The following is a 13,239-nucleotide window of genomic DNA, read 5'->3' as shown; positions in this document are numbered from 1 at the left end:
TTTTCCGTGGAGGCAAACCCATGTTAGTTGTTGCATATTAGATCTCCCCTAAATTTCTAACATATATTTTAATCTCCGTCACATGAAACCACTGGCATGTGCAGTGCCCTTTTGACAACAGTGTTTTCCCGCTAGGTGCATCACGGAACCAACATTCCTGTGTAGTCTACTGCCTTGTGTACATTGCTGCGCTTATAATGTGAAGAAATAATAGTTTATCACCATTTTAAGCTGAACGTTCTGATCGGTTGCATCAGACTCATTGCTTTTTAACATGTATTTTTTACATTTAATATGTATCCTAGGCCTACAGGTTGTATGAATTTGTATGAATGGCCCACAACTGTCCCAGTCTGTTTGGAATAAGGCTGTTTCTTTGTCCAAAAGCTGACCAACGTTATACACGTCAGCTACTACAGCGACTGAAATGACTGCAACACTCAACAACGAGTTGCTGTTAGTTTCAGAGTGGGTAACAAAGAAAAAGTTAGTACTAAATATTTCTAAAACTAAAAGCATTGTATTTGGGACAAAACTCTCACTAACTACTTAACTAAATCTTGTAATAAATAATGTGGAAATTGAGCAAGTTGAGATGACTAAACTGCTTGGAGTAATTCTGGACTGTAAACTGTCATGGTCAAAACATATTGATACAACAGTAGCTAAAATGGGGAGAAGTCTGTCCATAATAAAGCGCTGCTCTGCCTTCTTAACAACACTATCAACAAGGCAGGTCCTACAGGCCCTGGTTGAGTCACACCTGGACTACTGTTCAGTAGTGTGTTCAGGTGCCACAAAGAGACTTGGGAAAATTGCAGTTGGCTCAGAACAGGGCAGCACTGCTAGTCCTAAAAGTACACGGAGAGCTAATATTAATGATAGTCATGTCAATCTCTCATGGCTCAAAGTGGAGGACAGACTGACTTCATCACTACTTTTATATATGAGAGCTATTGACATGTTGAATGCACCGAGCTGTCTGTCTAAACGACTGGCACACAGCTCAGACACCCATGCATACCCCACAAGACATGTCACAAGAGGTCTCTTCACAGTCCCCAAGTCCAGACAGACTATGGGAGGCACACAGTACTACATAGAGCCATGACGACATGGAACTCTATTCCACATCAGGTAACTGACGCAAACAGTAAAATGAGATTTAAAAAACGTAGAAATAAACAGCTCATGGAACAGCGGGGACTGTGAAGCAACACAAACATTGGCACAGACAGACACACACACACACAATAACATACGCACTATAAATACACATGGATTTAATACTGTAGATATGTGGTAGTGGTGGAGTAGGGGCCTGAGGGCACACAGTGTGTTGTAGATATGTGGTAGTGATGGAGTAGGGGCCTGAGGGCACACAGTGTGTTGTAGATATGTGGTAGTGATGGAGTAGGGGCCTGAGGGCACACAGTGTGTTGTAGATATGTGGTAGTGATGGAGTAGGGGCCTGAGGGCACACAGTGTGTTGTAGATATGTGGTAGTGATGGAGTAGGGGCCTGAGGGCACACAGTGTGTTGTAGATATGTGGTAGTGGTGGAGTAGGGGCCTGAGGGCACACAGTGTGTTGTAGATATGTGGTAGGGGTGGAGTAGGGGCCTGAGGGCACACAGTGTGTTGTAGATATGTGGTAGTGATGGAGTAGGGGCCTGAGGGCACACAGTGTGTTGTAGATATGTGGTAGTGATGGAGTAGGGGCCTGAGGGCACACAGTGTGTTGTAGATATGTGGTAGTGATGGAGTAGGGGCCTGAGGGCACACAGTGTGTTGTAGATATGTGGTAGTGATGGAGTAGGGGCCTGAGGGCACACAGTGTGTTGTAGATATGTGGTAGTGATGGAGTAGGGGCCTGAGGGCACACAGTGTGTTGTAGATATGTGGTAGTGATGGAGTAGGGGCCTGAGGGCACACAGTGTGTTGTAGATATGTGGTAGTGATGGAGTAGGGGCCTGAGGGCACACAGTGTGTTGTAGATATGTGGTAGTGATGGAGTAGGGGCCTGAGGGCACACAGTGTGTTGTAGATATGTGGTAGTGATGGAGTAGGGGCCTGAGGGCACACAGTGTGTTGTAGATATGTGGTAGTGATGGAGTAGGGGCCTGAGGGCACACAGTGTGTTGTAGATATGTGGTAGTGATGGAGTAGGGGCCTGAGGGCACACAGTGTGTTGTAGATATGTGGTAGTGGTGGAGTAGGGGCCTGAGGGCACACAGTGTGTTGTAGATATGTGGTAGGGGTGGAGTAGGGGCCTGAGGGCACACAGTGTGTTGTAGATATGTGGTAGTGATGGAGTAGGGGCCTGAGGGCACACAGTGTGTTGTAGATATGTGGTAGTGATGGAGTAGGGGCCTGAGGGCACACAGTGTGTTGTAGATATGTGGTAGTGATGGAGTAGGGGCCTGAGGGCACACAGTGTGTTGTAGATATGTGGTAGTGATGGAGTAGGGGCCTGAGGGCACACAGTGTGTTGTAGATATGTGGTAGTGATGGAGTAGGGGCCTGAGGGCACACAGTGTGTTGTAGATATGTGGTAGTGATGGAGTAGGGGCCTGAGGGCACACAGTGTGTTGTAGATATGTGGTAGTGATGGAGTAGGGGCCTGAGGGCACACAGTGTGTTGTAGATATGTGGTAGTGATGGAGTAGGGGCCTGAGGGCACACAGTGTGTTGTAGATATTTGGTAGTGATGGAGTAGGGGCCTGAGGGCACACAGTGTGTTGTAGATATGTGGTAGTGATGGAGTAGGGGCCTGAGGGCACACAGTGTGTTGTAGATATGTGGTAGTGATGGAGTAGGGGCCTGAGGGCACACAGTGTGTTGTAGATATGTGGTAGTGGTGGAGTAGGGGCCTGAGGGCACACAGTGTGTTGTAGATATGTGGTAGTGATGGAGTAGGGGCCTGAGGGCACACAGTGTGTTGTAGATATGTGGTAGTGATGGAGTAGGGGCCTGAGGGCACACAGTGTGTTGTAGATATGTGGTAGTGATGGAGTAGGGGCCTGAGGGCACACAGTGTGTTGTAGATATGTGGTAGTGGTGGAGTAGGGGCCTGAGGGCACACAGTGTGTTGTAGATATGTGGTAGTGGTGGAGTAGGGGCCTGAGGGCACACAGTGTGTTGTAGATATGTGGTAGTGGTGGAGTAGGGGCCTGAGGGCACACAGTGTGTTGTGAAATCTGTGAATGTGTTGTAATGTTTTTAAAATTGTATAAACTGCCTTAATTTAGCTGGACCCCAGAAAGAGTAGCTGCTGCCTTGTCAGGAACTAATGGGTATCCATAATAATGTATGCACACATGACTGTAAGTCGCTTTGGATAAAAGCGTCTGCTAAATGGCATATATTATTATTATTATTATAAATACAAATACAATACAATAGGTAGATTTTTCTACAACGGGGGACAGTAGATTGAAATAACAGCCTAGTGATTTTGCTGTTCATTACTCTTCTTGTTGTCTGGGGAAAAGTACATGTTCAAAGTGAGCATCAGTCGTTGTGTCTTGGACGAGCATGTTTCTGTTAATACGAATCCATAATGTACATGTGATTTGTGTCATTCTGAGCACCGTGGGTGGACGTCCTAGTCAGGTTACGCACCCAACACATATGGGTCCGGTACATTTCTCAAATGTCTGGCAAATTAAAATGCTGCCGGTCAAATGACTGGCGACACATTTCCCCAACGGAAACAGTGATCTCAGCATACAGCAGCATTACCATCTACATGATATAAACTCAACCAGACAGTCTCCTATCACGTCTACTGTTCACCAGCGCCAAACCACACCGAGTAGAGATACAGTCCCATTCTCTAACATTATCCTAGGAGTGTACACTTGCTCACTACCCATAAAAGCTTTAGCTAAATGCAATGAACTGATGTAAGCATTCCTTTTACAGCCATTAGGAGGGAAGGGAATGAGTGTACACTTTAAAGAGAAGAGTAGAGGATGAAGGAGAGAAGAGTAGAGGATGAAGGAGAGAAGAGTAGAGGATGAAGGAGAGAAGAGTAGAGGACGAAGGAGAGAAGAGTAGAGGACGAAGAAGAGAAGAGTAGAGGACGAAGGAGAGAAGAGTAGAGGATGAAGAAGAGAAGAGTAGAGTAGAGGATGAAGAAGAGAAGAGTAGAGTAGAGGATGAAGGAGAAAAGAGTAGAGGACGAAGGAGAGAAGAGTAGAGGATGTAGGAGAGAAGAGTAGAGAATGAAGGAGAGAAGAGTAGAGAATGAAGGAGAGAAGAGTAGAGGATGAAGAAGAGAAGAGTAGAGGATGAAGGAGAGAAGAGTAGAGGACGAAGGAGAGAAGAGTAGAGGATGAAGAAGAGAAGAGTAGAGGACGAAGGAGAGAAGAGTAGAGGACGAAGGAGAGAAGAGTAGAGGATGAAGAAGAGAAGAGTAGAGGACGAAGGAGAGAAGAGTAGAGGATGAAGAAGAGAAGAGGATGAAGAAGAGAAGAGTAGAGGACGAAGGAGAGAAGAGTAGAGGATGAAGAAGAGAAGGGTAGAGGATGAAGAAGAGAAGAGGATGAAGGAGAGAAGAGTAGAGGATGAAGAAGAGAAGAGTAGAGGATGAAGGAGAGAAGAGTAGAGGACGAAGGAGAGAAGAGTAGAGGATGAAGAAGAGAAGAGTAGAGGACGAAGGAGAGAAGAGTAGAGGACGAAGGAGAGAAGAGTAGAGGATGAAGAAGAAAAGAGTAGAGGACGAAGGAGAGAAGAGTAGAGGATGAAGAAGAGAAGAGGATGAAGAAGAGAAGAGTAGAGGACGAAGGAGAGAAGAGTAGAGGATGAAGAAGAGAAGGGTAGAGGATGAAGAAGAGAAGAGGATGAAGAAGAGAAGAGTAGAGGATGAAGAAGAGAAGAGTAGAGGACGAAGGAGAGAAGAGTAGAGGATGAAGAAGAGAAGAGTAGAGGACGAAGGAGAGAAGAGTAGAGGATGAAGAAGAGAAGAGTAGAGGATGAAGAAGAAAAGAGTAGAGGACGAAGGAGAGAAGAGTAGAGGATGAAGAAGAGAAGAGGATGAAGAAGAGAAGAGTAGAGGACGAAGGAGAGAAGAGTAGAGGATGAAGAAGAGAAGGGTAGAGGATGAAGAAGAGAAGAGGATGAAGAAGAGAAGAGTAGAGGATGAAGAAGAGAAGAGTAGAGGACGAAGGAGAGAAGAGTAGAGGATGAAGAAGAGAAGAGTAGAGGACGAAGGAGAGAAGAGTAGAGGATGAAGAAGAGAAGAGGATGAAGAAGAGAAGAGTAGAGGACGAAGGAGAGAAGAGTAGAGGATGAAGAAGAGAAGGGTAGAGGATGAAGAAGAGAAGAGGATGAAGAAGAGAAGAGTAGAGGATGAAGAAGAGAAGAGTAGAGGACGAAGGAGAGAAGAGTAGAGGATGAAGAAGAGAAGAGTAGAGGACGAAGGAGAGAAGAGTAGAGGATGAAGAAGAGAAGAGTAGAGGATGAAGAAGAGAAGAGTAGAGGATGAAGAAGAGAAGAGTAGAGGATGAAGAAGAGAAGAGTAGAGGACGAAGGAGAGAAGAGTAGAGGATGAAGAAGAGAAGAGTAGAGGATGAAGAAGAGAAGAGTAGAGGATGAAGGAGAGAAGAGGATGAAGAAGAGAAGAGTAGAGGACGAAGGAGACAAGAGTAGAGGATGAAGAAGAGAAGAGAATGACAGTGGAGCGCGAAGTGAAACATCAGACCTCTCTGCCATTCATCTGAGCGGAAGAGCGAGCAGTGCCCCGAGCAGAGCACCAGTCCTTCTTAATCAGTGTGTGTGTGTGTGTGTGTGTGTGTGTGTGTGTGTGTGTGTGTGTGTGTGTGTGTGTGTGTGTGTGTGTGTGTGTGTGTGTGTGTGTGTGTGTGTGTGTTGAGGGCAGGGCTAGGCAGGAGCTGACTATGTGGTCAAGTGTAGGCGACACCCTATTGTGTCCCCACTGTTGTGGTGCCGGTTGATTAAAGCACAGGGGAGCAGCAGCATACAGCATATGATATTACTTAATTCAGCTAGTATTTGTCATTGACACCGCTTCAGGTGTGGATATCACTGCAATAGCCTAGCATCTTTTCCAGCGGGGTACCTGTACATCAAGCTGCCTCATGCTAGAGAAACAGTTTTGAATCGGACATGGCTACTGTATCACTCGTTATTCACAGTGACAACCCAGGCTAACTACCCAATACCCACCCACAGCTCCAGGCCCCAGCTCCAGGCCCCAGCTACATACCCAGCTCCATACCCAGCTCCAGACCCAGCTCTAGTCCCAGCTCCAGACCCAGCTCTAGTCCCAGCTCCAGACCCAATCCCAGCTCCAGACCCAGCTCCAGACCCAGCTCCAGACCCAGCTCTAGCCCCAGCTCCAGACCCAGCTCTAGCCCCAGCTCCAGACCTCAGCTCCAGCCCCAGCTACAGACCTCAGCTACAGACCTCAGCTCCAGCCCCAGCTACAGACCTCAGCCCCAGCTACAGGCCCCAGCTACAGACCTCAGCTCTAGCCCTAGCTACAGACCTCAGCCCCAGCTACAGGCCCCAGCTACAGACCTCAGCTCTAGCCCTAGCTACAGACCTCAGCTCCAGCCCCAGCTACAGACCTCAGCTCCAGCCCCAGCTACAGACCTCAGCCCCAGCTACAGGCCCCAGCTACAGACCTCAGCTCCAGCCCCAGCTACAGACCTCAGCTCCAGCCCCAGCTACAGACCTCAGCTCCAGCACCAGCTACAGACCTCAGCTCCAGCCCCAGCTACAGACCTCAGCTCCAGCCCCAGCTACAGACCTCAGCTCCAGCCCCAGCTACAGCTCCAGCCCCAGCCCCAGCTACGACGAGGGACAGAGTTGACTACAGCTCAGCAGTAAAACTCATCCAACCGTCCGTTCCGTTCCAGTCCTCTGGGCTGGAGTCACAGGAATTTCCCTTGGTTCATGCCAGGGCCTTGTGCTTCAACAACTCAGTCGGCAGGAGCAGGAATCCCAACCATCCCCTTATGTCAACTCTCAGCCTGCGTCCCACGTGGTACCCTATATAGTGCACTACTTTTGACCAGGGCCCATAGGGCTGTTAAAAAGTAGTACGCTATGTAGGGAAAAGGGTGTAATTTGGAACTGACACTGACAACTGACTAACACACTTAGTAATGGGAATGTTTCATTATTTCAATGCCACATACAGCAGAGCTATATTAACAGCTACATTTAAGGTTTGGTGGTGATCAGCTGAAACACATTGCAGGAAGGGTAGGCTATTTCTGTCACTGGGATTATTTGGTTTGGGAATAAAATAGATGTTGTTTCACCTCCCTGCAGGGTGTGAGTTTGAAGAAAGTCAATGAGGCGAAAAAGCTGTGAAATGAGATGGTTGGTGACAAGCGCTGGTGATGATTGTGACGCTGCAGAAACATGGTAAATTGGAGAAAGTAGGTTACTGTAGTGTATACTGATCAAGGACCAGTTTAGTTCCCCCTTCAGCATAGTTCACTATGGTAAAGTGGCAATAAAGGCTGACTCTGGAACTGACCTCACAGAGGCACTTTTAGTCAATGCAAACAACACGCAAATTGTGGGTAGACAGGAACAGGAAGAGGTTACAGCTACAAACCTCTACAGTGAGGAAATTCATGATCCAGTTTTCTGCACCAATCACAATGACAAGACAGCCTGGGCCTATCTTGAGACACAAGTGGTGGCTCTTACCTCCTCCCATATCTCCAGGGGTGAAAGTAAGGCGGTCTGTTTCAGAACGGCATCCCAGCTAAATAAATTGCGGGGGTTACGCCGTACCGGTAAAACATGAGCCATTCACAATAATTCAAACAAAATGTCAAGAAAACTGTAGGCTATTAGACAACTTTTGAATATGTCAGAGGCATTGAAAAAAATGAGGGAATGGACTTGAAAACTGGTGGTAAAGCCTGCGCTCCAAAATGCGATGTGGTTCGATGAGAACACCAAGGCAGAGACGAGTGGCCGACACCGAGGCGCACGCGGACTGCAGTGGACGCATAAAATCTGGCCTAATGACAATTCTGGCCTCATGGCCTGGTACAGGAGCCCTTTGAAGTGATTGTTAGACAATCCGATGAGGGTTGTGTTTATGCCACAGTAAAAACTAATACATTTTTTAAAAAGTTAAATAACACATATTTACAACTAGGCCCACAGAGATCCTATTGAATGAATAGGGATTCTATATGGACAACTATGACAAGCCCATACATTTTTTTAAGGACATAAAGGAGGTCCCATACAAGAAAGAAATTAATTCTACTTCCACCCCTGCATATTTGACAAGATTGGACAGGTGAAACTCAGGATTCTCTAGCACAGTCTAACGATCTAGGCTGCATTGCGTCAGATCAGTGATTGCCTCATGGAAAGAAAGAAAAAAGAAAGAAAGAAAGAAAGAAAGAAAGAAAGAAAGAAAGAAAGGGTGTATTTCTCAGAGTTCTGCTTCCCGGTCTGTTTCTCTGCAGTGAAATGGAAGAAGGGGTGATGGACCACGACCTGCAAAAGCATGAAACTGTGCAGATGCAGCACGGTGACATCACTAAGCACTGAAATATGAAATAGTCAACAAACCTCCCAAAACAACCGAGACCTTCTCTAGCCTTAGTAATAATCCGAGACAGGACGTCAAAGTGACAGAGTAAGGACACAGACGGGATATTTTAGAGAACAACTCATCTACACACTTAACCCGAAAAAGCACTTGACAAAAATACTGAAATGCACACCGTCAAAGCACACTCAAAGGCTTTAGTTCTAGATGAACAAAGCTCTAAAGCTTTTTGAAAAGGATCATTAGAAAGCACAGTACTAAAGCCCAATGTGATGACGCTTTTACCAGTCCTGTCTCCTGCACTGGCATCTCGGTATCAGTGTTTCTGCACTACGGTTATGATATGGTTATTGTATGGTAATGAAGTTACTATGATTCTTCTTTTGTTAGATATATATTTTAAGGGATTTCCAGGTTTTATTGAACAGATAGCGAGAGAGAATGACCGTGGGGAAAGATAGAGAGAGGTTGTGGCAACGGATTCGAACCTATGCCGATATAGCCAGGGTCAGTGTGCTAGCTTAGCATGTAACAAACCTATGCCGATATAGCCAGGGTCAGTGTGCTAGCTTAGCATGTAACAAACCTATGCCGATATAGCCAGGGTCAGTGTGCTAGCTTAGCATGTAACAAACCTATGCCGATATAGCCAGGGTCAGTGTGCTAGCTTAGCATGGAACAAACCTATGCCAATATAGCCAGGGTCAGTGTGCTAGTTTAGCATGTAACAAACCTATGCCGATATAGCCTGGGTCAGTGTGCTAGCTTAGCATGTAACAAACCTATGCCGATATAGCCAGGGTCAGTGTGCTAGCTTAGCATGTAACAAACCTATGTCGATATAGCCAGGGTCAGTGTGCTAGCTTAGCATGTAACAAACCTATGCCGATATAGCCAGGGTCAGTGTGCTAGCTTAGCATGTAACAAACCTATGCCGATATAGCCAGGGTCAGTGTGCAAGCTTAGCATGTAACAAACCTATGCCGATATAGCCAGGGTCAGTGTGCTAGCTTAGCATGTAACAAACCTATGCCGATATAGCCAGGGTCAGTGTGCTAGCTTAGCATCTAACAAACCTATGCCGATATAACCAGGGTCAGTGTGCTAGCTTAGCATGTAACAAACCTATGCCGATATAGCCAGGGTCAGTGTGCTAGCTTAGCATGTAACAAACCTATGCCGATATAGCCAGGGTCAGTGTGCTAGCTTAGCATCTAACAAATCTATGCCGATATAGCCAGGGTCAGTGTGCTAGCTTAGCATGTAACAAACCTATGCCGATATAGCCAGGGTCAGTGTGCTAGCTTAGCATGTAACAAACCTATGCCGATATAGCCAGGGTCAGTGTGCTAGCTTAGCATGTAACATTGCCTCCCTCAACTTGCTTGTGACTGGGCTTGAACCAGGGTCCTCTACCTCCCTCTTTCTTTCTCTCAACTTGTCTCTGGATGTGTATGCAGGAAGCAAAAACGTCTCAACCAAGGCAAGTAGCACCATGCATGAGCAAAGAGCTACGCCAACACACGTAACCGCCCGCTTGACAACATGGGAACCGATTGAACTATACAAAAGGTTCCAAATGGATGGCTCCAACGGCGACATTTCTAGCTAGCTGTGGAGGGAGGTTACGGTACGTTCCAAACTACTTTAACATCTGTGCCAGAAGTTGCAGCATTACCTCTAGTCCACACTGTGAACCTTCTATCGGCCAATGTTATGTTACTAGGACAGTGTAGTTCTGTACGAGCTGTATATGGCCATTGAGAAGGGGGTAGGGTAGATGTTTAAACACACACACATACCAATGAGCACATCAAGTGTCATATAGCATAAGAAACTGTAGTACAGCAGAGAGAGAGGGAATGAAAATATAGAAAGATAGAAAAGAAAGATGCAGACAGTGGCCTCTAAACTACACACACACACACACACACACACACACACACACACACACACACACACACACACACACACACACACACACACACACACACACACACACACACACACACACACACACACACACAAAGAGGGATCTTGAGAATGTGTTCATAATAAGCATGGATCGATGTTAGGTGTGTGCTTTCCTGGCCACTCTTCCTACTGCTCCATTACATGGGATTAATACACACTCCCCTAAAACCCTCAAAAAAGAGGATTCTATAACAGCAAAATCGACCTCATCAATTGATAAGGACTGTAGAATATTGCTAAAACCACCGGCAATATTTGAATCGAAATCAAATGGTGAAGCCTTGCGCTACGGGATGAAATACATCCAGACAGACAGTTTGTTTTTTTTAACTGTTTTTTCTTCTGTAAACCATGTCACCTGAATGACCAGTGGTGCATTTGATATGGTACTTCCCCCCTAAATACCACGACCTACTGAGACATACAGAGCTAGTAGTAGACCTACCATGTGCCTGAGGGGGAATGTACATAAAATATACATTGTTAGAGAATATCAAGAAGACTCTTCAGTAAGAATGTGGACGAGCCTATATATATATATATGATTGCTACGTGTCTGGGCAGACCAGGTAAACAAGACAACAACAAGATTGCGGGTTGGCAATGCATTATCATGCTCAGACACCTAAAACAATGCATGCCTCCTATGTCAACCACCTAAAGAGAATTTAAGAGCGTTTTTGGTAGTAAAATCACAAGTAAACACATACAGGGGGCGTCTTTATGCCTTCTGCAAACGGTGCTACTTTGTGTAAACACGGACCAAACAAGAAACCAACAGACAGACAGAAAAGCAACTATCTCCTCATACTCGAATGCTCCTACCTCGGCACACAGCTTGGCGACGAGCGGTCCACTTCCCAGGTGGCGTAGAGGTTCATGTGGACCGGGCGATTCGAGGTGATCGTGACCGGTTTGGAGGGCTGCACGTGCGGGGAGGGGGCACCTCCAGTCCGCGGGAGCCCTCCTCGCTCCGACATCACAGAGGTATGTTAGCTAAAAAAGGGTTTCAAACGAACGGGTATAATAGCCTGTCTTCTTTTCCCTCTGCCTCTTCGTTGCAAAACCTACGGTGTGCGTGAACAGTTTGGCTAGTGAATGCGTAAAAATGTTCGTCCGTGCAATCGAAAGTTAAACCTTCTCCTCTATAGAATAACTATTATTTTGGTTGTACTAGATGGTAACATTACTGTCAATGTCCTGGCTTTCACAGCGAGCGAACCCTCTTTCTTTCTCTCAACTTGTCCCTGGATGTGTATGCAGGAAGCAAAAATTTCTCAACCAAGGCAAGTACCACAATGCATAAGCAAAGAGCTACGCCTCTTGTTAAAGACGTAGCCGACGCGTCGATTCCTTTGCAGGAGAGAGAGAGGGGGGTGAGAGAGAGAGGGTGAGAGAGAGAGGGAGAAGGGGGTGAGAGAGAGAGGGAGGAGGGGGTGAGAGAGAGGGTGGGTGAGAGAGAGAGAGAGAGAGAGAGAGAGAGAGAGAGAGAGAGAGAGAGAGAGAGAGAGAGAGAGAGAGAGAGAGAGAGAGAGAGAGAGGGAGAGGGGGTGAGAGAGAGAGAGGGAGAGAGAGAGAGAGAGAGAGAGAGAGAGAGAGAGAGAGAGAGAGAGAGAGAGGGGGAGAGGGGGTGAGAGAGAGAGAGAGAGGGGGTGAGAGAGGGAGGGAGAGGGGGGTGAGAGAGAGGGGGTGAGAGAGAGAGAGAGAGAGAGAGAGAGAGAGAGAGAGAGAGAGAGAGAGAGGGGGTGGGGGGTGAGAGAGAGAGGGGGGGGGTGAGAGAGAGAGGGGGGTGAGAGAGAGAGGGGGTGAGAGAGAGAGCGAGAGGGGGTGAGAGAGAGAGAGAGAGAGAGGGGGAGTGAGAGAGAGATATGAGAACATAATAATAACAGTGTAATAAGAAGCCCTCCCTCAACATTCTGCTTTTAAAAGGTTAGAAGTTGGTTCATTAAGAAATTATTAGCACTCAGGTAAAGCTATATATAAATAAATGGTATTTTGTTATCAGTCCAAAAAACTAAATTGATTAATCAATCAATGTGAATGTTTGTTTGTGTTTTTTTTTTAACTTATAGGGAACCTCTCTCCAAGCTCATTCATCGATTGCAACCATATGGATAACTTTAAAAAAATTGTCCTCAGAGGTGTGACTAGTGATGAATTCAAGGAATTTCTCCAGTATGACATGCTTAGAGGTATTCTATTTAGTTTTGAGATGTTTTAAAAGTACTCCATTCGAAAACAAATGAGTGGGGAAATTCCACCCCTAAAGGGATTTAATCAGCTCAGCCCAGGTTAGTACGAGCTTCTGATAGTATAGGCCAGCCGTTCATCCCAAATGTCACCCTATTTCCTACATAGTGCCCTACTTTTCGACAAAGCCCTATGGGTCCTGGTCAAAACTCGTGCACTAGCTTATATAGGTGATAGGGTACCATTTAGGACGTAGTATGTGTGACTCACGGTCTTTCTCCCTTATAGGCTCCACATACTATCGCGCCGTCAGTAAAGATGTTAGGATGCAAAACCGGTTAGGCCTACATGAGCTCAACTTCGTTGCGTCACACGACCTTGAGAAATGTTCACTGTGCACATGTTGACTAACTTCTTCCCCCCCTTACAGTACTAGGCTACTTCAGTTAGACTTAGGCCATGCCTATTACTAAGTTATTGAATGTTCATGGTGTCTATAATACAGGCTATGTCTATCGCG

At 46.3% G+C, this 13,239-nt stretch overlaps 1 protein-coding gene and 1 long non-coding RNA gene across 3 annotated transcripts in view; both read right to left on the bottom strand.

The window, feature by feature from the left end:
- Window positions 1-11,835, bottom strand: part of LOC118369185 (phosphofurin acidic cluster sorting protein 1-like) — a 118,086-nt gene extending 106,251 nt beyond the window's left edge. For both annotated transcript variants that reach the window (XM_052497437.1, XM_052497438.1), the window contains exon 1: window positions 11,355-11,835. In XM_052497437.1, the coding sequence (XP_052353397.1) occupies window positions 11,355-11,509 (155 nt within the window). In that variant the 5' untranslated portion in view covers window positions 11,510-11,835. The remainder of the gene's footprint in view (window positions 1-11,354) is intronic.
- LOC127916126 (uncharacterized) lies at window positions 8,733-9,642 on the bottom strand. The gene is made up of 3 exons (XR_008093475.1): window positions 9,534-9,642; window positions 9,338-9,484; window positions 8,733-9,190 (listed from the first exon to the last, which is right to left on the bottom strand). It is a non-coding gene; the product is annotated as an uncharacterized LOC127916126 (long non-coding RNA).
- Window positions 11,836-13,239: the final 1,404 nt, after the last annotated feature.

Source organism: Oncorhynchus keta, chromosome 35 (assembly GCF_023373465.1).
Source record: "Oncorhynchus keta strain PuntledgeMale-10-30-2019 chromosome 35, Oket_V2, whole genome shotgun sequence".
NCBI lineage: Eukaryota > Metazoa > Chordata > Actinopteri > Salmoniformes > Salmonidae > Oncorhynchus > Oncorhynchus keta.
The sequence above is the reverse complement of the archived record's forward strand: the minus strand, read 5'-3'. Positions and strand labels throughout refer to the sequence as shown.